Source organism: Euprymna scolopes, chromosome 29, assembly GCF_053919585.1.
Source record: "Euprymna scolopes isolate OS-2025 chromosome 29, ASM5391958v1, whole genome shotgun sequence".
In the NCBI taxonomy this organism is placed as follows: Eukaryota; Metazoa; Mollusca; class Cephalopoda; order Sepiida; family Sepiolidae; genus Euprymna; species Euprymna scolopes.
The window spans coordinates 97058021-97084062 of record NC_136510.1 but is presented as its reverse complement, the minus strand read 5'-3'; the positions used below and the strand labels follow the sequence as shown (position 1 = coordinate 97084062).

The 26042-nt window shown below is 31.1% G+C and overlaps 1 protein-coding gene across 6 annotated transcripts in view; it reads right to left on the bottom strand.

The window, feature by feature from the left end:
* Positions 1–26042, bottom strand: part of LOC145252785 (neuroglian-like) — a 362878-nt gene that overhangs the window by 19630 nt on the left and 317206 nt on the right. For 4 of the 6 annotated variants that reach the window (XM_080112729.1, XM_080112732.1, XM_080112728.1 and 1 more), the window contains 5 exons: positions 24026–24154; positions 19833–19991; positions 18005–18031; positions 4680–4805; positions 3016–3085 (listed from right to left, as the gene is read on the bottom strand). In XM_080112729.1, the coding sequence (XP_079968855.1) occupies positions 3016–3085; positions 4680–4805; positions 18005–18031; positions 19833–19991; positions 24026–24154 (511 nt within the window). The remainder of the gene's footprint in view (positions 1–3015; positions 3086–4679; positions 4806–18004; positions 18032–19832; positions 19992–24025; positions 24155–26042) is intronic. The other 2 variants (XM_080112730.1, XM_080112733.1) reach the window with 1 other exon arrangement.

The following is a 26042-nucleotide window of genomic DNA, read 5'->3' as shown; positions in this document are numbered from 1 at the left end:
TTGATTCAGACTAGCCTATTTTGTTTTCCTTTTTTTTTTCTTTTTCTTCCATTATGTTATTGACACAAATATAATTTGCATCAATTTTATTTTTCTGAAAATACATACTCCAACTAAGAAAAAGAAAACAACTAAGAGTGAAAACATTTTCTTTTACTCGTTGAATATTATTACACATTATAGGGAAGTAATCATGTAAGGAGTTATTTCCCTTGAGTTCTGCAAAAATAAATATCTATCTTTTCTCCATAAATAAAATCAATAAGTTTCCAGACTTTTTTTTTTTATATGGGCACTTTTATTGATAGTACACACATGAAACTCTAGTTTCCTTCAAAATAATCTCCTCTGACTGCAATGCACTTGTACAGGTCCAACAACTTCTGGAAGACACCATGGAAGTCCTTTTGTGTGCGTGTGTTAATGACCCTTGTCACAGTCTCTTTTATCCCCTGAATTGTCACATAACACAGCCTCTAAGGTTTTTCTTGAGCTTAGGGAATAACCAAAAGTCACAGGGAGCAAAGTCTGGAGTATAGGAAGGGCGAGGAACTGTTTTGATGCCTATGACAACGTCTTTCTTTTTGATCTTCTCTGCGCACTCTTCAGACAAACCATGCAAATCCGCATCTTCAGTTCCTCATGAATAATTGTGTGTACAGTTTCCACACTGATGTCAAACTGCACTTATTATCTCTATAGACACACACGACGATCCTTATCCATGAAATTCTTTATTTGGCCAATCAACTCTGGTGTTCTGACTTCCTTACTCCTCCCACACCTCTCATCATCCCTCACAGACTCCCTGCTTTCCTTGAATCTCTTATGCACCTAAAAATCTAATGGTTTAATAATTTTTTTTTTTTTTTTAAGTATTCATTTAAATCATTAGTTTCAGTTTTGCTCCAACCAATTATGAAATTTATTAATCCTTATGAAAATCAAGAAGAAAGAAAAAAAATAGAGAGAGAGGGGGAGGTGTTGATGTGATTAAAAAAAATGAATGCAAGGACAGAGAGGAAGAAAGAGAGGGGACGTTTGGTCTGTCATTTTTTTTATGGCAAATCAACCAGTTTTGAGAGCTATTTAATGCCAAACCAAATGAATCATCATTCAGTGAACACATGTAGCCATTTTACCCGTAGCTGGAGTGAGAAATTGTGGGTTTAATGGATGTGATTGGATATGAACTCAGCATAGCTGATCCTATAGTACACAACAATATCCATTAGGATACTCTCAAACACACTTAAGAAACCTTATTTTATATTGAACAGAAAGAAATTAAAAATTGATAATTAAGAGATAAAGAAAAACATTTTCAATGATATTAGAATATGAACATGTTTTGGCTTTATTTTTTAAAATATAGCAAAATCCTATCAATAACCTATTTTTCATTAGTTTTTTGTTATTTATATAAGAAAACTCACTGAAAGCAAGCTGAGGCAATACATTTGTATACGGAAGACAAACATTTAAAATAATCACTTTGAGAAAAGAGGAAAATAAAAAAGAGAATTAGATGTGTGTATATGTTTGAAAAGTCAAGTATCTAAAAGGTCATGACTTTGCGATACAAAAGTAGAATTGCAAGTTAGTTGAACTTTGATTCACTGCCAGCGATAAACGTAAACGTATATCGCTAACATAAAACGCATAATTCTAGCACCAGGACAACCAGATGCAATGGAAAGACTTCAGAGAATATACTTTTTTTTTTTTATAAGAATTATTTGGCTCATTTGTTAAACGAACATAAAACAGAAAAAATGCCGGTACACACATTAAAAAATAGATATTCTATCCAAACTATTTTTTTTTTAATTTTATTATTGTACAATATTAGTTAACATTACAAATATACACATCACTTTCTTTTTTTTTATGAACCTTTTTTCTCACAAACATTTAAAATAATCATTTTGATATAAGAAAAAAAGAGAGAATTAGATGTGTATATGTTTGAAAAGTCAAGTGTTCAAAATGTCAGGACTCCGTGACACAAAAATAAAATCAGAAGTTAGTGTAAGATATCCAGATGCAAAGAAAAATGGCTTCAGAGGATATATATTTTTTTTAAATAAGAGTTATTTGTCATAAAACACAAATAATACTGGTACACACATTAGAAAATAGATATTCCATCCAAACTGTTTACTATTATTATTATTATTATTGGCTCACAAAGAACTTTCATACAGGTCATCAAGGATCTCTCCTTGAAAACCTGTGGTGTTCCCTGGAAGCTGGATGACAACAAGTCTCCCCAGTTTTCCAGTATTCTCCACCTCTTGATATCATTTGTAAATGAATTTGCATTATCACAACATACGTTTACCATTGATTTCTCACTGGCAGTGACCATTGGTCTCTACTGGAATTTGAGTGGCAATAAGCCTTCCCAAGATCCCAGTTCTTTTCACACTTGTCCAGTGGAGGTCTGGTCAGTGCTCTCTCCTCGGCCTTTCCATCCTCCTTGACCATTATTATTATTATTGTGATGATTAGGGCTATGACAACAGAATATTCTTATCATTGTTTTGACTCTCGAGTATATATCTGACACAGTTAATCAACCACATCACAGATACAAGATAGCAATGGATACACACTCAAGAGCCAAAACGATGAAAGGAATATGCTTTTGTCTTAGTCCTAGTGATGATACTCTCGTCAATTTCGGCATATGAGGTCCTCCACAGCTAAGTTGTTCGAAAATCCACACAGATGATTTTTTTTTTTTTATTATTGTACAATAATAGTTAATGTAAAAAATATACACATCACCTTCTTTCTTTTTTTCTGAAGCTATTTTCAATAAAAATAATTAGCATAGCACAGATTGTAAATGAGAAAGCAAAGAAATGTATGTATGTATATATATATATATATATATATATATATATATATATATACACACGTAGATATAAGCAAGGATATAGACATAAGCATATTTTCAGAAAAAATAAAAGAAATCCAATTTCAAAAATATTGACTTAAAAAGCTTACTTTTTAGTGTCGTTAAAATGGTCATCAGTTCCGTAAGGATCATGTCCGCGTAACCGTTCTTCTTCTTGTACTGAGGAGCAAGGAAGCAAAAAAACGCAAGTCATTACAAAAAGAAAAATTAAAACATTTTTTATTTAGTTAATAAAAAAAAATTGTAATACAAAACATAATTGAAAACATTTAATTCAAAATACAATGATTAAAAACGTTTTAAACAAAATATTTTATTTAAATAATAACAAAAATAAAAGTTACACTTGTAATAATATTTCCTGCTGGAATAATTATTTTCAGAAAGAAATTAAAGCAAGTGTAAAGAACATGTTTCAAAGAAAAACAATGGAAGAAATGACAAGTTAGAATCAAACATTGATTTGACTTTAGAAGTCAATTTTTAAAATCCATCGAATATGTGTCAGCAAGTAAAACAAATGTGGAATTGATGATGTTGCTGCTGATGATATCACTTTTAATCTTCTCATAATATTCTTCATCATTCAATCATCTCATAAATTTTATCTTTGAACTGATAATATCATAATTCTTTATTCTTGAGTTGCTTTTAGCCTTGATAATTGATGATTTATTAGAAAATAGAGATCCTTACTTATTAATTGTACTCTGAAAACATTTAATTCAAAATAAAATGATTAAAAATAAAAAATAAAAATTGAAGTTATACTTGTAATAATCTTTCTTGCTGGAATAATTATTTTCAGAAAGAAATTAAACCAAGTTATACGGCTTAGTGTAAAGAACATGTTGCAAAGATAAAAAGGAAAAAAAATGGCAAGTTAGAATCAAACATCGATTTGTCAGGTTTATTACTATTTATGGCTAACATTGAAAAATTTAATGACTTAAATTTATACACATTTATTTTTTGTGAGCTGTTATCCACATCTTCATAGTTTCTGTTGTTTCATCATGTTTTGGCTAACTTATCCTCTGATGGTTAACCGCGACAGGATAGGAATGCTGAGTCTTTTAACTGTGTCCGCAATAATTACTACCTTCTATAGTTGTTGTTTCACCATGTTTTGCCAACTAATTCTCTGGCCTGCTTTGAGTAGGATTGAAACCGCTATCTTCAGATAATGTTCACCTGGAAACGTAGAAACTCAACGCCTCTATCCACTGCGGCACGGGCATAAATTATGAAGACCTCATCTCAAAGAATTCCAAAAAATACAAAATAAAATAATATTAAATTTATATATTAGAAATGGCAAGTTAGAATCAAACATCGATTTGCCGGGTCCATTACTATTTATGTCTCTACGACTTAAAAAATTGATGACTTAAATTAATATATTAGATAATGATCCTAGATTTCAGGTTAGAGTTAGAGTGTAAGGTAAGGAATCTGGGATGTTAAGAAAGATGTCGTCAACGATCTTAATGATGGAAGGTGGTAAAGCCTGTACCATCTTGATGGAGCTTCTGCACTTGTTGACCGCTTTCTTAGCAGTGTATATTGTCTCATGAAGCAGTTCCAAGTGTTTACTGTGACATATGGTGATAAATGCACCAGGAGAGTTGATATGTTGATCTCAGGTTTGTCTAGGTGTTCTATTACTGTATTTCTGTTGGTTGTTGATTGCATCAGACCACATCGGGCTGGGGCGGGGGGGGGGGGTCATTACTTTTTTAGAATTACTTACCATCATACTTTGCTTCTCGATTTCTCTTTGCAATGCACACGATAATCAAAATCAGGATGAGCAGGGCAATTGCAACCATCATTGCAATAAACCAAGTAGCTGAAGTCAGGTCCTGCGTGGCTGTACCTGAGCAAAACAAACAAAAAAAGGATAAAGTAAAATCTATCGAATAGAAAAGGGTCGATATTACAAAATTGCCTTCAAGTGTGGATGCACTGTTAAACTTAAACGTGAAACACTCGCATGTACAAGCACCAAGATGTTTCACTACACTGGAAAGATATGATGTGGTGAAACAATGTTTGACAAGATAGCAGCATATTAGTTGAATAACTTCAACATGAAGACTAATTGCTTTTGTTTACGGGAAGCTACCTCATAATTTATGAAGTTTGCATAACACTCATGAGGTGCCTTAAATAAGCTTGTAGACTTTTTTCGTACAGGCATTTAAAATTATTGTAGACTCTTGAAAATTCAGCATGTTATCGCTAAGCATCTTATGGAGATGGCTGGCCAATTTTTATGATTTCAGGTTCAAATGAACAGCTACAGCAGGAATTGGAATACATCCTACTAAAGCCTGATTGTCACAGGTGGTGAATTTCAAAAACACAATCTGAATGTGAGTATACTTTAAAAGAACAATATGTAATAAAATTCTGTTTTAAACTTGGGGGAAAAAAATGGCACAGAAACGTATGAAATGCTCCAGACTGTTTTTTGACCATCTTGCATGAATCAAGCATCAGTTTTTGAGTGGCATAAGAGATTAAAGGAAGGCAAGGAGTTTGCGAGGTATGTTGAAGTGTGAGAGGAGTGATGAAGTCAGACACACAAGTTAATTGGCCAAAAAGAATTTCACGGATAATGATCGTTGTGTGTCGATAGAGACAATAAGTGCTCAGTTTGATGTCAGTGTGGGAACTGTACACACAATTATTCAGGAGAAACTTAAGATGCGGAAGATTTGCGTGAATACACCAGTCCACAACTCCATACTTGTCAAAGATTATTTGACCAAGATGGGCATTAAGACGGTTCCTCACCCTCCCTATAGTCCAGACCTTGCTCCCTGTGACTTTTGGTTATTCCCTAAGCTCAAGGACAACTATAGAGGCTGTCGTTATGAGACCATTGAGAAAATGGAAGAGGCTGTGACAAGGATCATTGACACGCTCACACAAGAGAACTCTATGGGGTTTTCCAGAAGTTGTTGGAACAGTACAAGTGCATTGCAGTCGGAGGAGATTACTTCGAAGGGGACTAGAGTTTCATGTGTGTACTAGCAATAAAAGTGCCCATATGAAAAAAGTCTGGAAACTTATTGAAAGTACATTACATGGTGGAAAGGAAATCAAACATTTCTATTCATTTTAAAACAATCCTTTTCAAAGAACTATAGACTTTCTGGATAGTTCACAAACTAATGACCTATATAGTGGTGTTTAATGGTTTGATTTTCTTCTTTTTTTTTTAATTTTAATTATTTTAGATGTTTTTTTTTTTTTGTAAAAATATATTGATTGTTAAATTTAATGCTCTACAACGAAAACACTTTTCTGAAATTGGCATGGGGTCAAAACTTGTGCTAAAAAATTCTGAAACAAAAAAAATATTTACATAAATATCTGAGTAAGCAAAATAATAAAAACAAGTATCTTATAAAAAAAATTAAGACATTTAAAAATCAAATATTTAAAAACAAAAATTATGCATTAATAAACAATTTAAAAAAAAAATAGCATAATGGATTTACTTTTATTAATCATATAAAAACCAGAAGGTCACGAAAACCTTCTGCTATTTTGGCTGCCTCAGCAGATTAGAACATCAATAGGAGTCCTGAAAAACCTACATTTAAAAACCATACATTATTACTCTATTAGCACAGTTTTTTTTTTTTTTTGCAATTTGTGACATCATCCTCTCTTCTTGTGTGACACAAGCTTATCAGTGGGATGATGATGATGAAGAAGAAGAAGAAGAAGAAGAAGAAGAAGAAGAAGAAGAACCATTACGGAGGACTTGACTGAGCTCTCCGATTCACAGCATGAGTGACATATTTCATGATCAGGGTGAATGATGTTGTTGTTCCACCACCACCAACAACAACAACAACGACAGTGGTTAAGTGGTTAATGACACAGACTGACAACCTGGGTGTACCAAGTTCAAATCCAGTTTGTTCCACAGAAACACTTTCACTTAGGGATGTTGGCAACCTCCACATGGTGTCTGTCATAAGTATCTGCTGTCTTTCTAGAAAGAATTCTAACTAGAAAGACATCAGGAAAACGAATGCCAACAATAATCTGGTATATCTGAAATGAATGATGGATGCTGAACAACAATTTCTGAATGCAAATTTTTGTGAAGGTGACTAGAATCGAGCTGATCCTCTGAGGTAGCCAAATTTGAGCCTTTATAAGAGTTAATACAATAAATTAAAGATCAAATTAAAATATCGAATATCTGAAACAAAAAAAAAAAAAAAATTTACTGAAAATAGAAGACAAATTCATTGAAATTTTAAATACTCCCAAAACTGAGTTCAAGTGTGAAAACAATTTGTAATTAAATTCAATAATAGTAAAAAAAAAAAAATAATTTAAAAAACAATCAGTACAATAAAATATAAAAACATGAATCAATATATATATAATAATAAAATGATTACTAAATTAGTCTACGAATTTTAAATGAAAAAAAAAATAAAGAAATAAAAATGAAAGATAAAATAAACAAACGATAAGTCTGTTTTTCTTTTCATCATTCACAATTTAAAAACTGGCTTAGAGAGTAATCTATCAGGGGTCTGGTTAGGAGCAATAAATAAACATAGACCATGAAGTAATAGCAGCAAGGCAGTATGAGGGTGGGGGAACACACAGATTTGGAGGATATCATAGCATATCTAGACAAGGTAACCTACTGTATTTTGGTCCCAAGATTAACCCTTTAATTTGATTACCTTTAATGTAGTTTTATGCAAAGAGAATATAAAGGAGATGGTCACCCTTTCTGAAAATTCACATACCTCTGACTTTTGTAAAAGTTTAACAAACGATACAACGGAAGAAGGTAGGGGGAAAAGTAGGAAAGTTTTTTTGTATATTCTGTGGAATGTGTGTGTGCATTTTATGCATGTATATGATTGACATCTATGCCCTTTCAATGTGTAAGGGTTATGAGGAGAAGTTAATTTCTGCTGATTGGTAATAATAGCTTCTTTTTTTTTTTTTTTTTTTTTTTGCCCATTATAAATGTGGGAAAAGTTATAGGCCATTGACTTGGAATGAGTACTTTATGTAAAACTAGCCTGGGTGCCCGGCGTTGCCCGGGTATTTGTAGGTGTGTGTTGGGCAAAAAACAAAAAAAGATTGTAGTAAGCAGACAGGCTTGAACCCATACCACAAAGTAAAAGAACGTTAAAAAAAAAAAAAAAAAAAAAACTGACGTCTTTGCTGTTGCGTCCATTGCCAAACCAGAAGTGGCGAAAGCTTAAATTAAGGCTAGTCAATTAAAAAGAGAAGATGGCTTTCCAAAATATCGGAAAAAAAAAGCAATTCCTCCCTGTGGAAAAGTGTCAAGTTGAGGGTGAAGGAATTAATGTTTTTAGCCAATTTTTCGATATTTGTCGTCCAAAGGGCCGAGCTTCAAAACGATACCGATCTCATGAAAATCTGTTGCCTCTGTCGAAAGTTTTAGGCAGATATACATACATTTAAACAGACAGGTGAGATTTATATTATAGATTAATTGGATATGATTAAATATATGCTCATTTTTGCATTAAATGCTAATCAATATTAATCCATAACTGTGAATTGAACAGATACTATAATACTTAGTTTGTTACACTTTATCATAAAGATTCATACAGAATTTGAACTAGATTGGCCCACTAGTTTCTGAATAAACGTCTAGAGTAAATGTGGTACTGTGGTGACTAATCCCTATTAGTCCCTAATTGTGCATTGAACAGAATCGTATCTCTTATATGATCATTCCATGATGGAAGATTAAGATGGTTTTTATTATGGGATTAACTGATACATGTATTTCAGGAATAATGAACTTAGCCAGAGATTATAAATATATTTACATCCAACACATTATTGAGTAAAGATTCGTGGCAGTTATGGCCCCAGAATCATGATGTGTACTTCTGTAACATCTTTTTGCTAATACACTTTTTGTTAAGTATACCACTATGTTTGTCTTGATTATTACTGGTCTGCAAGACTACAACAGTTTTAATTATAATAAGGATTGAAAGAAAAGGGAATATCTACCTTCCATGTGCCACATTTTCCTCTGGCAATAAATAAACACTCATTACTTAATACCAAAATACCAGATTTCAGTTTTCTGTTAGTTTTGTGTCCATCAGCTTCAGACAGATAAACAGACACAACCAATTTTATAAAGGAGATAACTTTTATGAACAATATTAATTTATTATCAATTTAAATTAGATAAAAAAAAATAAATTTAAATGAAAAAAATAAATTCAAATTAAAAAAAAAATGTTAAAAGCTTATTGGGTACCTATGCAGTATAAGCATTGTGCTATTGTCAGAATCATCCGGATGATTTACAGAACAAATCAAAAGTTACCAACCGAAAGTTTTGTGATTTGTGTGTGTGTGTGCGTGTGTGTGTGTGTGTGTGTGTGTGTGTGTGTGTGTGTGTGTGTGTGTGTGTGTGTGTGCGCGCGCGCGTGCAAATGCGGGCCAATTTTTTCAATACATTATTTCCGTCAGTACGAAGCTAATTTGATGAAAAATTAACTGAAAGATGAAAACAATATTCTTAATTATTTTTACGAATCTTAAAAAAAAATTAAAATTAAAATCGAAAGGAAAAAAAAAAACACTCATTGTAAGGTAAGTTTCACAAATAAATATTTATTTTTTGAATAACAAACAACTGACAGCAAGCAAAATAATCTTAGCGATTTTTATTAGTCCTGTGACTCTCCCACTCCTTTTTTTTTTTTTGTCCTTTAGGTGATTTTTTTTTTCTTTTTATATTTTTTGTCAAAATCAAGATAAATATTTAGATTAAAAAAATAAATAAATAAGCCAGTGGTAACAAACAAATGTTTTCGTTGTGATATTTTTTTTGCATTAGTGTTAAGGCACTCAGCCTTTTGGCATCTTCGGGTGTTTTCTGTAAATCACCCAGATGATTCTGACGAAAGCACACTCCTTATACTGCAAAAGTACTGCTTATTGTTTAAAATTGTTAAAATATGATTGCAACATAACCAAATAAAAAAATAACTTTAATTTTGACATCATAGAATAAAATGTATACAAATCCAAAGACTATTTTAGAATTTAAACGTACGAAAGAGCTTTCGACAAATATGTTCAGTTTAACTTTTATTTTACATGCGGGCATGTGCTGGACAGTAAATTAGAGGCAAAGGAACGACTATTTATAAGATGTTGAGGGTTTGTATTACTGTACACATAGATTCGAAAAAGTTGTCAAAAAACAAATATATAACAAATAAATGTTATCAAAGGCAAGATAAGTTACTTTTCTACCAAACTGAATATATTTTTCGTGCTTTTATTCAATGTAACATGTTTATTCAGCTCGAAAACCATACAGTGTTTACCGATGTATTGGAACATTCAAGATGGCGTCTGATTCTCTCTTTAACACGGTAAGTTTGGGAAAAGATGTTATAAATAAAAAACCGGATAAAATACTGTTAAAAACTCGCTCAATAGATGTTACCGTGACATAGATTGACATATATTCGGCGGGTTTTTAATAGTATTTTGTATAGTTTTTTATTTATAACACCTTTTTCCAAACTTACGGTGTTAAAGAGGGTGTGAGACGCCATCTTGAATTTTCGAATACATCGGTAAACACTGTATGTTTTTCGAGCTGAATAAATATGTTACATTGAATAAAAACACAAAAAATATATCCAGTTTGGCAGAAAAGTAACTTATCTTGCCTTTGATAACATTTATTTGTTATATATTTGTTTTTTGACAACTTTTTCGAATCTATGTGTACAGTAATACAAACCCGATGTTCAATATTAGATGACCGATCTGTATTATTCAGAACATTCGATGGTAAATAATTTGAATGGTGAATTTTTATCAGCTTGTGTTGTTTAGCCTGAATGTCTAAGTTTTCTTTTTTTCTTTCAGTCTTTTTATTTTTTAATTCATCATGTTTTAAAATAAATATGGTCTTTATTTTGTCATCGATAAATATCATTCAAACACTATCATGCTTGTACATATGGTTAATTGGCAGTTTTAGTCATTTATCATAAAGATTCATACAGAATTTGAACTAGATTGGCTCACTAGTTTCTCAATAAACGTCTAGAGTAAATGTGGTACTATGGTGACTAATCCCTATTAATCCCTAATTGTGCATTGAACAGAATCGTATATCTTATATGATCATTCCATGTTGGAAGATTAAGATGGTTTTTATTATGGGATTAACTGATATATGTATTTCAGAGATTATAAATATATTTACATCTAATACATTATAGAATTGCTTTAAAGCTTACTCATTTTACAACCAAATTTCAAACGATTATTACAGTTTAGAGATCACCATCTCAGCAATATCATGAAAAAATATTTTTGTTTCAATTTTCGTTCACTAAAACAGAAGTTATGATGAATTTTCTGGTGTTCAAAATCGTTACTGTTGCGAAAAGTGAAGTAACGTGAAACAGACAGAATGAAATCATGAAAGGAAGATAATTGGGGATATTTTATTGTAAGCAGACGAGTGCTGTACATTGTTATTAAATATGTGTTTATGGGGGCAAAAAAATAAGATTGAAATTAAAAAAAAGAACAAGTGAATTTATTGGAAGCCTGGAGAAATCATAGATTACAATAGAAAAATGCGAGCATGAAAAGTAATATGATTAAGCTTAAACATGGAAAAGTAAAGGACTAGTTGTTAAAAGTGGAAAAGAAAAAGACAAGATATTCTAGTAAAAAATATAATAAATTTATAAGTTTAAATATTGCAGCATTCAGAAAAAATTTTTAAATTCAATTTATAGCATTATGTAATGCTGCAATGTTTTAAGTTATAAATTTATTATATTTTACTAGAATATCTTGTCCTTTTCTTTTCCAGTTTTAACAACTAGTCCGTTACTTTTCTATTTTTAAGCTTAACCATATTACTTTTCATGCTCGCATTTTTCTATTGTAATATATATATATATATATACACACACACATATATATATATATATATATACACATACATATACACATACATACATATATATATACACATACATATACACATACATTATATATATATATATATATACACATACATTATATATATATATATATATACACATACATTATATATATATATATATATATATATATATATATATATATATATATATCCTTATTGCATTTAAGTTACGCACTGTTAATCAACTAATAACCACATCACCTTATATAAAAACATAAGATATCAATGGATATATACTTGAGAGTAAAAACAATAAAAAGAATATGCTGTTGTCAAAAGGAGAAATCGTGATGAGGCAAGTAAATAGGAATACTATTTTTAGAAAGCTCAGCTTTTTCGGTTATAGTCAGCTAATATACTTCCTAATTTTCGGTGTGGCTGCTACCGGAATGGTAACAAGGCAAATCAGTTCCTTCACTTTTTTCTCCTACGCCTATATCTCCCCTGTGTATGTACTCATTTTTTATTACGTTTTTTTCCGATCATTCTTTTTCATTTAATAATCATTGGAAAGGTTTTTTGGGGGGGTTTTATTTTAATTAATAATTAGTGAAAACAATTTTTTATAGAATTATTGAAAACAATTTTTTAAATAATTTAAAACCATTTTTGGAATATTATTTAGTGGATATATTTTTCATGATGCTTGAAATTTTGTTATTTTGATTTCAATAATTTTATTTACATACTTTCATAAACATATGTTTACTATATGAATTAAAATAAAATATTTTTATTTTTTAAAATTAAAAAAAATATATATTTTTGATAATTTCAGGAACATATATTTCTATTCAAATTTCAACTAAAATAAAAACTTTTATTTTTTTAATTTTGTTATTAAAAGTACAAAAAAAAAAGATTAATTCTGCTATTTTTTATCTACATAATTTTGTTAATTTTTATTGTATATTTTTCTATTATTATAATAATAATAATAATAATAATAATAATAATAATAATAATATTTTATTTCAATAAATCGCTTCACAAGAGAAATAGTGGAGAACAATAAAAGTGAAGGAACTAGTTTGCCTTGTCACCGCTTTCAACAGCCATGCAGAAGTTAGGAAGTATGTTAGCTGACTTTTTGTTTAAAACATTTAATTCATCACCAAATCTGATGGAAATCTTTTTTTTTTCTTTTTACTTTTTAACTTTTATGTTTTCTATGATGTCAAAATTTACCTTTTTTTTTCTTAGTTCGAGCAAGAATAAAAAAGAAAAAAGAAAATGATAATAATTCAACAGTTGAACCCATATATATATATATATATATATATATATATATATATATATATATATATATATATATATATATATATATATATATATATATATATATATTGCAGAGTTAAAAATCTAATACAATTAATGTCTTCGTTTTTGTTATTGCCACAACATTTCGGCTGGTGTATTCAATCGTTTTTGTATTTCTTTTCAAATTCACACAAACCAATAACCTTAAATGGAATTGAAATTGATGTTATAATTTCAAACAGATGAGACCTGTGGGAATTCAACGGTTCTTTTTACATCGTTCTGTATAATTTACTCTTAGTAATAATATTCCTTTTGAAATAAATCTCTGTCAAGATCAATACTATCTAAAAAAAAAGAAAAAAAAAGACATTTTCTTCCTCTCTAAAATAATTACTTGTCAGCTAAATATTCTATATGAATAAAAAAAATAGACGTATGTGTGTCTGTCTGCCTGTGTGAAAATATTTAACCGATAAACTCTTAAACTACTGGTCACATAACACTGAAATTAACAGGAAATAGTAATCATATACCAAGGATGGTTTATAAATGTTTAAGTAAAGTCTTTGTTTGGGTGGACGAATAGCGTGTACAGAAAGTTGAAATGCAAAATGTTCAACATATTTCTGTTAGTTTTACGCATGTGCAAATTCACTCATAGCTTGAAGTGGTTTAATTAAAAATGTTTCTTATCTATCAATAGCTCAAGCGGTATGGAACGTGGCTGGGATACTAAATGTTTCAGTTTTGATTCTAGCTGAAGACACCCATTTAATTTTTTTTTAACTTTCAAAATCAGTACTATATACGAGGTACAATATAATATTCAATATAGAATTGGCTCTGTAACAGTAAATACAAAATCTGCATGAATTAAAATATATGTAAGCATATTTTACGACCGGGCAAGGCTGGGTTAACCCTGTAGTCTTTAAACAAATAAAAGGAATATATATATATATATATATATATATATATATATATATATATATTATATTAATTTAATTGGAATTCATTATTGAGATGAGTATTATTTATATTAATTTATTTATTGCTGACTATTATTCTCATCTTTCTTAGTTGTTCTTTCACAACATTTCGGCCAACTATTCCTTTGGCCTTCGTCAGGTAGTAACCGCAACGGGATAGGAACTCTGAATCTCCTAACTGCATTCTCAGCAACTACTGCCTTCCATAGTTGTTGTCGTCTCACCATGTTTTTGGCCAAGTAAGCCTCTGGCCGGCTTTGGGTAGGATTGAAACTGCTATCTTCAGACAATGCTCACCTGGAACCATAGAGATTCAACGTTTCCGAAGATAAGAATATATATATTTATATATATATATATATATATAGTAATTTATAAAATATATATGGCGATTAAGCTACACTGAATATTCTGCGTTTCATCCAACTATAGGATTCAAGCCTGACGAATCCTATAGTTGGATGAAACGCAGAATATTCAGTGTAGCTTAATCGCCATATATTTTATAAATTACTAACTAGCTCTACCTACGTATTGAGCACTTTTGAAGAAAATACTTAAAGTTTATGCATAAATCTATACTTTCGTATATTAAATTTATGTGAATAAATGAAGTAGTTAGATATATATATATATTCTTAATTAATTAATTTAAAATTGTGACAATTTTAATTCTATATAAACAATAAATCTGTCTTCATAGCATAAAACTAATTAACGGTTAAATAATCTTTAAATGAATAAAGTAAATATCACTTTTCGAAATGTATTTATTTAAAATTGTACTGTGTTAATCTACAGGACAACAAAATATGACTTTGGAACAATTCATTTTAAAATGGGTAAAGTTAAAATGTTTTTACCTTAGCGACATGAGATTGATCACCAATCATTTATCTTTGCTGATCGGACGATCTCATTTTAGAAACAGAAACATGGGTGTGAGAGAGAAATGATCAGTATGTGTGGGAGCATGCAGCATGTGAACATGTTAAATGATATGGGCTGGCAAAATATAATTAATTGATGATTTTGGTCACTTTCTATCTCTGTTCCCACTCCCTCACTCGTCAATGATTTGGAACAAAGATCAAGTTGAACTAATGTCTGCTTTCCCTCATCAGTTCATAGCACGTTTCACAATAGGAGAGGGCATATTTGCCGGCAGTGTTCCCTCAGTCTGGAAGGATCCTGAGAAGTGCATATATGGAAAAAATGCAACAACCAAGGTAGGAATTGAATCTGTAAACATTTTTTTTGTAATATTTACAGCAACTTAGTTGTTTGATGTGTGATACAAAATGTAAATGTAACAATATTCTGACCAATGAGTCGCACCATCTGTGGCCAGAGCGCCAAACAGATTTTTACATACAGCACCTAGTATTCCCACATAGTCACTCATTAAGTACTAGGAGGTGATAGTGGTTCAGTGGTTAACGGCATAGACTGAGAATCTGGGTGTCTTAAGTTCAAATCCAGTTCGTTCAACAAAAACTCACTTTAACTTAGGATGTTGGCAACCTTCATGTGGTCCTTCCTGTAAGTACCCAATGTTGTTCTAGAAACAATTCTAACTAGGAAAATGTTAGAGAAAACTGTTGGGATCTGACAAATTTATAATGCAAAGGGGAGTAACTCTTTGTTTCTTTGGACAAAAGAAGTCGCCTCCCTTTGGCCGTTAGTCATAAACTTTAATTTCTCGCAATTTCTCGGGAGATGAACAACCGGAAGTGGACAGTGGAAGGAAAAGACAGTGACTTTGAAAATGGCGAGATGAACATCATGCCAATTTATCCATTTATCATATTTGGACTTCTGACTTTCATCTATTATATTTGAATTGTAGTTACGTGTGTGTGCGTGTGTGTGTGCTTGTCTCTTAATAAACGTATATCGTTATGTAACAGTGAAATGTTTCCTTATTTGTTCGTAAGTGTTACGTTTCTTTCCTCATGAGCTGCTATGTACCCAACGTGTAAACTGGACTCTCTGCGGTAAGATATTTTGTGTTTAATTGATCTAACGCATCCCACGATATAACAAAACCAATGCCAACAACAGAATTTTCTGAATCATACAATGTAATAATGATCCATTAAGTGCTAACCAGGCTCAATATTGCTTAATGTTAATGATCTTACGAAACTGGTGTGTCACCGTAATGATCATCTTTATATGCACAACAGCTGGAATAAAGTGACAATGACAACAAAGATGAAGATACTAGTAAAAATGAAAATGTTAATAAAAATTCCTTATTTCAAAAATGAAGAGAAAAATAATTTTAGTAATGTTAAAAAATGAAATGAACATTGGCTGCTGCTGATGAGTTTGTTAATTGAAGCCAGACCCAAAAAATAAAGAATGGTTTAAAAAAAAAAAAAAAAAAAAAAAAAAAAGGAAAGATCTTTTGGTGCTTCTTAAAATAACACCTCCTACCCCACCTCAGTACATATGCTAAATAATAATCTAATTTTAAGAAATACTTGTTATGGCGTTTAAAAACTAAGAATAAAACTTTACAGAAAACAATCCAGTAGCTTTTTTGTTTTTAATTATTATCATTATATATTTTTTTTTTTAAATTATTATTATTATATATATTTTTTTTAAATTATTATTATATATATTTTTTTAAATTATTATATAGGATATTCAACTTATCACTTATTTCTGTCACAACATCCATTTCACTGAATAGTAATTCACCAACTGCACCAAAAGTAATAATCCCTAACAATAGAACCGAGTTATTGCCCCTGATTGCTTACTAGTAACAAGAAAATGGTAGCTCTCAAGCAAGGGCATAGCCAAGAAGGACCGGGCAATTTTTTGTAGCAAAAATTTTACAAATTTTAGTGTTTTGTTGGTTTTTTTTTTTTTTTTTTAATAAAATTCCATTTCGTTTTTATTATAATTACGGCAACATAAAAATTGTAATTTATACTCATTGAATGTTTTTATAACATAAAATTTAAATATTTTGATTGATTTAGAAATATTTTTTATATAATTACTTTGTAAAATTACTCAACCTGATTAATAAATGAATTTTTGGGTTGCCTTAAGTTTAACTTTTCATGTTTCATAATTTTTTTTTTTTTGTTGTTTTTTTTTAAGCCTTGGTACGTTTTGCCACATTCTGGTTGTAATTAAATACTTATAGATGCACAAAGCAAAACAAAAATGAACAAAACGAAATGATGCGTAAAGTTTTGTTTCATTTTTGTATAAAAAAAATGAAAATAAATTAAGTAAATGTTTTTAATGGAACCAAACGAATCCAACCCTAACAATTTCCCCTATAGCTAGGTAAACTTTGAGGGGTTATTGTAAAATGGCAGGCAAAATCGATTCACAAGCAGTAAATAATTCTTCTATGAGCAAGCAAATTATTAACGACATGGCAAATGGCTAACCTGCCTGCCCATCTCTGGCTGCCCTACTAACCCTTTAAAATAGTTTAAAAAAATCAAAAAAATCAGTCAACTTCTCTGGGGAGAGAGATTCAAAAAGCATGGCTGGCTATGCCCTTGCTCTTAAGTAATTTAGTGAATCAATGAAAAAATTTGAATATTTTAAATTAAAAAAAAAACTACTTAATTGTTTTCTATAAAATTTGGTTATCAGTGTTTAATTGCAATAACAAATATGTATTTCCTAATATAAGAATATTATTTAGCATATTTACCAGGGAATGCTATGTCAAAAAGCACAGATCTTTGAGTATGCCTTTAATGCCCAATGCAACAAGAATGTACCGTATGAGGAGATGAGTCTTACCTTTGATGACATTTGGAAGAGAGGGTGCTGAAAATTAAATCAGTCAAAATATTTTTTTATAAATCATTAAAATTCCAGACCTGATTCACAGATAACATGAATTAAAACAAGATCACAGTGTAGTATCTGTTCTGATGCTACACCTCACCTTTTCTTTCCTTGGTCAGTTGAGGAGAAATCCTTCATGACGGAGACCATTTTTTTATTTTTCTTCCTATCCAGAGTGACCCTTTTTGAGGAGCTGGATTTTTCCCCACATTAAAAACCAACCTTGTGTCTAATTCTGCCCTCGTAGGGAGGCAAGTAAATAGGAACATGAATTAAAACAAATGCATAGAAGACACTGCCATGGTCGCAGCGAAATCAGCGGTTTCCCTCTACTGTGCTAGAAAAACACTCACACCTGATAGCATTTTATATCTCCACAAAGCCACTATTGTTGCCGCATATTAGGCCGGTCTTCAATCTGATCATTTCTGTCCCATTGTCACAATACTGCATCCCTGTGATTCTTTTACGAATACTTCAATGGAATATGATCTGACAAATTTGTAACACTAGTGCCCTCTAGATGCAAATACCCTCTAACTAATCTGTAAAACAGCAAATCCCAGACTTTGCTGTAGAAGTCCTCTGAAAGTTTCTTCCCTTGTACTTCTAGATTTTTGAATTCCTTCCAGGTTACATGATTATACTAACATGTAGAAATTTAAATGTAATGTGAACAGACATCTTGCTGCTAAACTCCCTGCTTGGTACCTAATTTACAGTAGCCTCTTACATTTTGTTTGAGAAAGGGGGGGGGGTAAATCAAAGTGAAAAAAATAAAAAGTCAATTTTATTTCTTTGAAATAAAAATAACAAACAAGGAAAGCTAACTCTTAATAAGAGAAGAGTTATTCCCCTTGAATAACTAATTAAAAAAAAACAACATTTTAGACTGAAAGGGCTTTTTAAAGATAAAACTTATTTTTAGGATGCGTCTACTTGAAACTTGTCAATCTTGTTGAACCGTATCCTTAAATGATCCATATTCTACTCAACGTACACCATTAACGATTACTACACTACCATTTTACATTCATTAACCCTTATCCTCGAGTGGCCCTCGAGCCTTGATAAGTGGTGACTCCCTTGCAAAAAACAATTCTAAAAAATAAATAAATAAAACTTTGGTACTTGTACAGTTTAATCAAGACATTAAAAAATGAAAATATCGAAAAAAAAGGTTTAAATTGTATGTATCCGTTATGGAATGAAGTTCTGAGAAAAAAAATTTCATTTAATTTCATCAAGTAGTTTTTGTTTTACAGCGAAAAAACAATTTGTTATGATACTGAGCAAAAGGTTCGAGTTATAGGAAGAAAAGCTAGTTATTAAAGATGGGGAGGGAGTGTCGGCGCTTTAAACTGAGTTATCTCCCTGTGGCGTTTCTAAAATCCAAACAAAAATTTGTAAAAAATCCAAGACGTCTGCCTTCAACGTGCTGTCATAAAAATGTGTTTTTTCGCTGTAAAAAAAAAAAAAACAAAAAAAAAACTACTCAATCAAATCAAGTGAAATTTTTTTTTTTCAGAGATCTTCAGTTTAAAACGGATACGTACAAAATAACATTTTTTTTTAAATTTTCATTTTTTAATGTCGTGATTAAACTGTATAAGTACCCAAACTTTCAAATTTAAAAATAAATAAATAAAACTTTTAATTCTTTTCTTTATTTTGTTTTTCAATATGAAAAATGAAAATAAATGAGATTTTAACGATACGACATTAACACGTGATGAAAGTAAAGCGTTTTTTCGGTAAATAATTATAAAATAGAACTCACGAAGACTGGGAAGAGTAACTTTCTTCCAATTACTGGCTGCTTGATAATCTCCGCTCAGTGCGACTACTCTGATTTCATAAGAAATTCCTGCGGACAGATTGGATATATTTTGCCATCGGTTCAGTAGTTGGGGTGGGGTTTTTTGAGCTTCACTTTCTCCTGGAAAAGACAAAGAGGAACATTTTTGATGAAGAACTAATTGTAGATTTAAAGAGAAATTTTTTTCTTCTTACATGATTTTTTTTTAGTTTACAAAACATCATATAAAATCTAATTATTTTGGTCTGATTCTTTTAAAATTATTTTTTAATCAACCCCCCCCACTTTTTTATCCATTTTTCTAATTCCTTTTTTTGTACATTCTTTTTTGTACATTCTTTTTTATCCATTTTTTAATCCATTTTGAACCACTTTTTATATCCATTATTTTTATTTCCATTTTTTTATCCATTTTTTTTTTAATCAATTTTTTAATCCACTTTTTATCCATTTTTCAACCCATTTTGAACCAATTTTTATATCCATTATTTTTTTCTATTCCCATTTTTTTTTTAATCCTTTTTTTTATCCAGCTCATGAAGATTTACAACCCATAAAACTGCATTAGGAAAAAAAACTATGACGACTTTTTGTACATTATATATTTATCTACAATTTGGACTTAATAAAATACACCCTTCTCGAGACTGAATCCTTTCTGCCATGCCACCAGTGCATCAAAAGTGCTGTAATCCTTTCATCATCATTTAACGTAAAACTTAGGCTCGGATATAATCCTTCAACGAAACATACGATAAAAATTGTGCTCAAACAATGCAATAACAAGTTCACGACTAAATAAAAAACTCAGATCCCAGTCAAATATTTTTTTTTTTTGCATCCATTTTTCTTTATCTTCTCTTTTCCTAATTAATGTCTTTATTGCGTAATATTTCAAATAATTAGGCATTCCGTCTTGCATCTTCTTTTTTCCATGTCTTACTGTTATTTTGATAAATTCACTTTTTCTGCAGACATTTGTTGATCCAAACAAAACTGTTGAAAAAATCATATTTCTACAATATATATATATATATATATATATATATATATATATATATACATACATACATACATACACACACACACACAGAGTTCTATTAATAACTGAATAGTGTAGGACTAGAGTTATAAATACTTTTTATTACGTTAACCTAACTGCTTTGAATACAAAACTCATCATGAATTTATTGAAGAAATATTGTTCTCTGTATCTAAAGCTGTTATAATAATTATATATATATAGTGAATGAATGACAAAAGTCTATATTCTAAAGTTCATGATGTTGACCATCTTATAATTTATTCTTTTCATTCAGTTGACATTTACAATTTCTGCAGTATCTGTTTCATAGCACAAAATCAATCACTTAATTATTATATCAATCAGTGAATTTATTTATCCCTTAACTCATCAGAAGATTCTAGGATTTCATCCACTCTAGGATTCTTTAGGCTTAAGAATCCTAGAGTGGATGAAACGCAGAATATTCAGTGTAGCTTAATCGCCATATATATTTTATAAATTACTAACTATGTATTGAGCACTTTTGAAGTAAATACTTCAAGTTTACACATAAATTTATAGTTTCGTATATTGATTTTATGTGAGTAAATGAAGTAGTTTATTATATATCACCTTTTTCTTCACCATGTTCCCTCTGCTTCACTTTTTTGTTATCAAGTAAGATCTTTGACTTACTTGTTGTTTCATCAAATACTTTTATATGCAAAATCCGATCCCGCATTTCGCTAATTCCTACCCTCTGATGAGAAGGAAAGTATTTCTTCGAAACTCCGCGGATTAAGGACTATCCACTTATCAAGTGTTTCCTTTTCAGATTAAATATGTTTTTAACTCTTTTTCAAAGTGTTTTTTAACATGTTTTATTAACTGTTTGCTCTTATTATAAGCTCTATCTCCTATTTGGTTTTATCGAGCTTTTACATCTGGCTGAGATAACTTTATATATATTAGTTCTTTAATATTTACAATATACTTTAGTTTTACCATCTTGGATCATTTTGGTAAATTTAATTGTAATTTTTATTTTATATATATATATATATATATATATATATATATATATTCCAGGGTAAAATATCCAAAATAAAAACTACTGAATTTCAATGATGTTGTTGATAATGCTCAATTAAAAAGAGCAAGATATTATTTTATTCAATTTAGGTAAACAAAACTACCATAAGTCACTACAATAAATTTACTGTTTCAATCTTAAAAAATATTGAAAAGCGACAAGAGACATCTGGTCTTATTTTAGTTCAGTTATTTAATGAAAATTGAAATTGAATAAAAAAAAAAAAGAAAAAATAGAAAGAGAAAGGAAGAAAGGAAAAAGTTTTAGAGACATTTTCTTAAAACAAAGCGATCAAACACGATTTTTTAGAAAAGAGATGCTAATTTAATCAATTATAATGAAAGTGTCTTTTGTTACTTAAATTATGTCAGAACGCCAATGTGTTTTATGTGTTCAGAAGTAATAAATCAGCCAAGTAAAAACCACATATGAGAGGGGGAAGAGGAATGGCACAAGACTTTTTCAACAGTTTACTGTCTGTCTCCAATATGTGCAATATGTCCTTTAATGTTGTATGCTAAATTTTGTTAAAGGTAATCTTGGATAATTTTGTTGATAAGAACTTGATTAGAATTAAAAAAAAAAGGATTTAATTTTAAAATCATATTACAATTTATTATGAGAGGCCAAATATTTTAAGTTTTATATAATAATAGGTTAATCTACTCTGTAAATATTTTATATTAGTTCTCTGTACAAATAAAACAAAAGTCGTCAAAACTCAAAGAAAAATAATGATAACATTTATTTTATTTAATTTAAATTTGTATAAAAAATATTGAGCTCCAATCTCTCGTCCCCCCCCCTCGCCAATCTTTCACGAGAAACGCCCGTCTGGCTGAAACTACTGTCAATAATTTTCCCCACTCTTTATCTGTGCCTAAATCCAAACGTAGATTCCATGAACAAAGCTTCTTTCTTAGAACTGCACGCCAGTGGAACTCTCTGCCGCTTGCCTGTTTCCCCACCTGACTACAACTTGGACGTCTTCAAGTCCAACATGAACAAACTCCTGACAAACCGCCTCCCTTAAGTAAGACACTCTATCAAATCTCCAATACTAATGATTACTACAATACTATCTCATTGATTACTGTATACACAATAACGCTTATCCCTGAGTGGCCTTTGGGCCTTGATAAATGGTGAATCCCATGTAAAAAAAAAAATATATATATATATTTTCACTATTAATTATTTTTTTGTAAATAAACATTTCAAAAACACTTAACGAAATTCACATTGAGCTTTATATTCAAGGTACATCGGTGAGAGGGTGAACACTTTCTTAGGAGGAAGTGCCTTGTCTCAATTGAATATGCTTTTTCACCTCTTTTTTAATTCTTCTGTTGTGTTGTCTATATGCCTCGGCAAAATTCAACTTTCCCAACCCGTTTCCATTGAACACCACAGTTGCTACACCATAATCCACGAGCATATAGTGAGCCGTTTACATTTGCCAAATTCACTTTGTCTCGATCAAACACACAGACATAGAACAAGCTGTGTGCAGTAGCCCACACATGCATGGACTGGGGCACGTGCAAACATGACATGACCTTGATACGCGTGCATTTCCTGTAACCGCTGGCATAGCCTTCCGATTCCCTTCTCTTCTTCCTCTCTTTCGCTTGGCACCAAGCAGTGCACATGTATAAACCCACACGCTTCATAAACATGCACTCAGAGAGCAGCAAACAGACTTGTGAGGTAAGGTGATTGATCCTTCATAAACTTTGATACCAACCAAAAACAATCGAACATAATGTCTTACCAAGAACAATCAATTATTCATAAAATTCGACAATACTATTGAACTTTTATAAACATTCAGTTAAACACATTTTTACACAATGAAACTTGTAGTTTATCTTCAACTGTTCGTGTACACCGACGAATGTTTTTGTGTTATCTTGCTTATATCAATAAATATTTCTTGTATATTTTTTCTAACTCGGTATTTGGTCTTAATTAATTACGGTCGGCGTTACCGAACACATTATTATTGCTTTACCGATCGATATATCCGATCCTAACAAGCAGGACAATACTTACCCAGTTTCCTGTATTCTACGACGTGCATCAAGGCTACATGCTGGTTAGTCTTGTTGTAGTCTATTTCCCAGGTGACATTGAGAGAATTGTTCGCCATAGCGATTATATCCCAGTTTGGTACAATAGGCACTGAAAACAGAAAAAAGAAAATATTTTAATAACAAATTAAAAAAAAAAAACAACAAACAACAACCTAGTAACTAGAAAAAGATGCACAACTGTTCTATAAAACAATAATATCCTCAACTAGGAGATTAGAAAGTGGACCTTGGGGTGATTTTCGGCAGCCTTGTAACTTTTGCTTCCATTATTTTGTCCTTTAGTTCTCACATTCCATGAACAATGTTTCTGACAAAGGGGAAAGAATTGCTGTTTTTAGAGTCAGAATTAATTAGTTTTTGATCTTGAAGTAGGACTTTTTTTTAGCTCTTTACATCAAGTGGCTTCATGCTTTGTTTGAAGTGATTTCCACAAAAAAAAAAAAAAAAGGATTTGATAAATCTTTCAAATCTTTACTAGTCTTTCATATATAAAATAAAACACTTCTAACCACATGTTGGTCAAGAGTGTCTGCTCTTTTTGACTACAGGTTACTCCTCCGCAGCCACGACAATGGTGACAAACAAGATATGGTCCCTCCTGATTTACGATAATCTTCCTCTCAGATAACATGAAAGCCCACCCCTTCTCCATTTTAAGAATGGCTTTCCTGTCTGCTTGACCATGTCTAATTATCCAGCCAAATGGACAGCAAAACCTGGAAATTACTCCCCACTCCTGGATTAAATGCAGTAAAGTCTTATCTTCGATAATGTGAAAGCCCCTCTTTTCTCCATGTGTAGAATGGCTTTGTTGTCCGCTTGACGATATCTAATTATCTAGCCAAATGGACAGTAGAAACAGGAAGTAACAAAGAGCAAACAATGTTGAATACAACCCACATGTTTTCTTTTCAAAGACACCAAATTAAATATGACGGGGAGGAAGAATTACTGTTTTCTGTGTTGAAATCTATCAATTTAACAGTTGTGGGGAACTCACCCATGCACTACAAATGAACCCTTCCTAACTGTAGAAATAGACTGAGATGTATGGCACTCAGTATAGTCTGTTAACTTTGTAGTACGCCATCTTGGCAGAATGTGCTACAACGTTTGCTCATTGTATACTCTGTGTTTTTTTTGTTTGTTTTTTTTTTCAATATATTTTACTTATCTAACCCATACCTGTGTCTGTGTTGTTCCTTAGTTACCCTTCCTGGGGGTGGGAGGGGAGTGGGGGTCATAACACTAACATTTATGATTTACTAGTTTTTAACCCTGAAGTATTATTTTTTTTAGCTCCTTACATCAAGTGGCTTCATGCCTTGTCTGGAATGATTTCTAAAGAAAAAAAGACCACTTTGAGCACCAGAAGACTGCTAGTAATCTACGATTCTAAATGGCCCACCCTCACCGATTCTGCTTACACATTGGTGACACCCAACATATTTACAAGAGTACAGGGTGAAATGATAAAATTTTTGCCCTAGAAAAGACAACAGGATTCCATCTCCATTTGACAAAAAACGGTTTTCTCTTTTGTTGCAGACCATCTATTAGTTGGCCAGTTGTGTACAAATCCCAAGAGCAATAGGAGCCTTCTATCATGTCTGAAAGTGACACTATGTTCAACGAGCGAGATCAGAGATGCACCACTTTGTTTAATTATTTTTTTTTTTTTTACAAGGTGGCCACCAGTTATCAAGGCCCGGAAGCCACTCATGGATAAGGGTTATTGTAAGTACAGTACGTTAGTGTGGAGATTTTAGAATGTCTACTTAAGGAGGTGCTTCATCAGGTATTTGTTTACATTGGATTTGAAGACATCCAAGTTGTAGTCAGGAGGGAAGCAGGCAGACGGAACAGAGTTCCACATGCATGCAGTTCTAAGAAAGAAGCTTTGTTCATGGAATATACGTTTTGGTTTAGGCATAGATAAAGAGTGGGGAAAGTTTTTGACAGTGGATTCAGCTAGA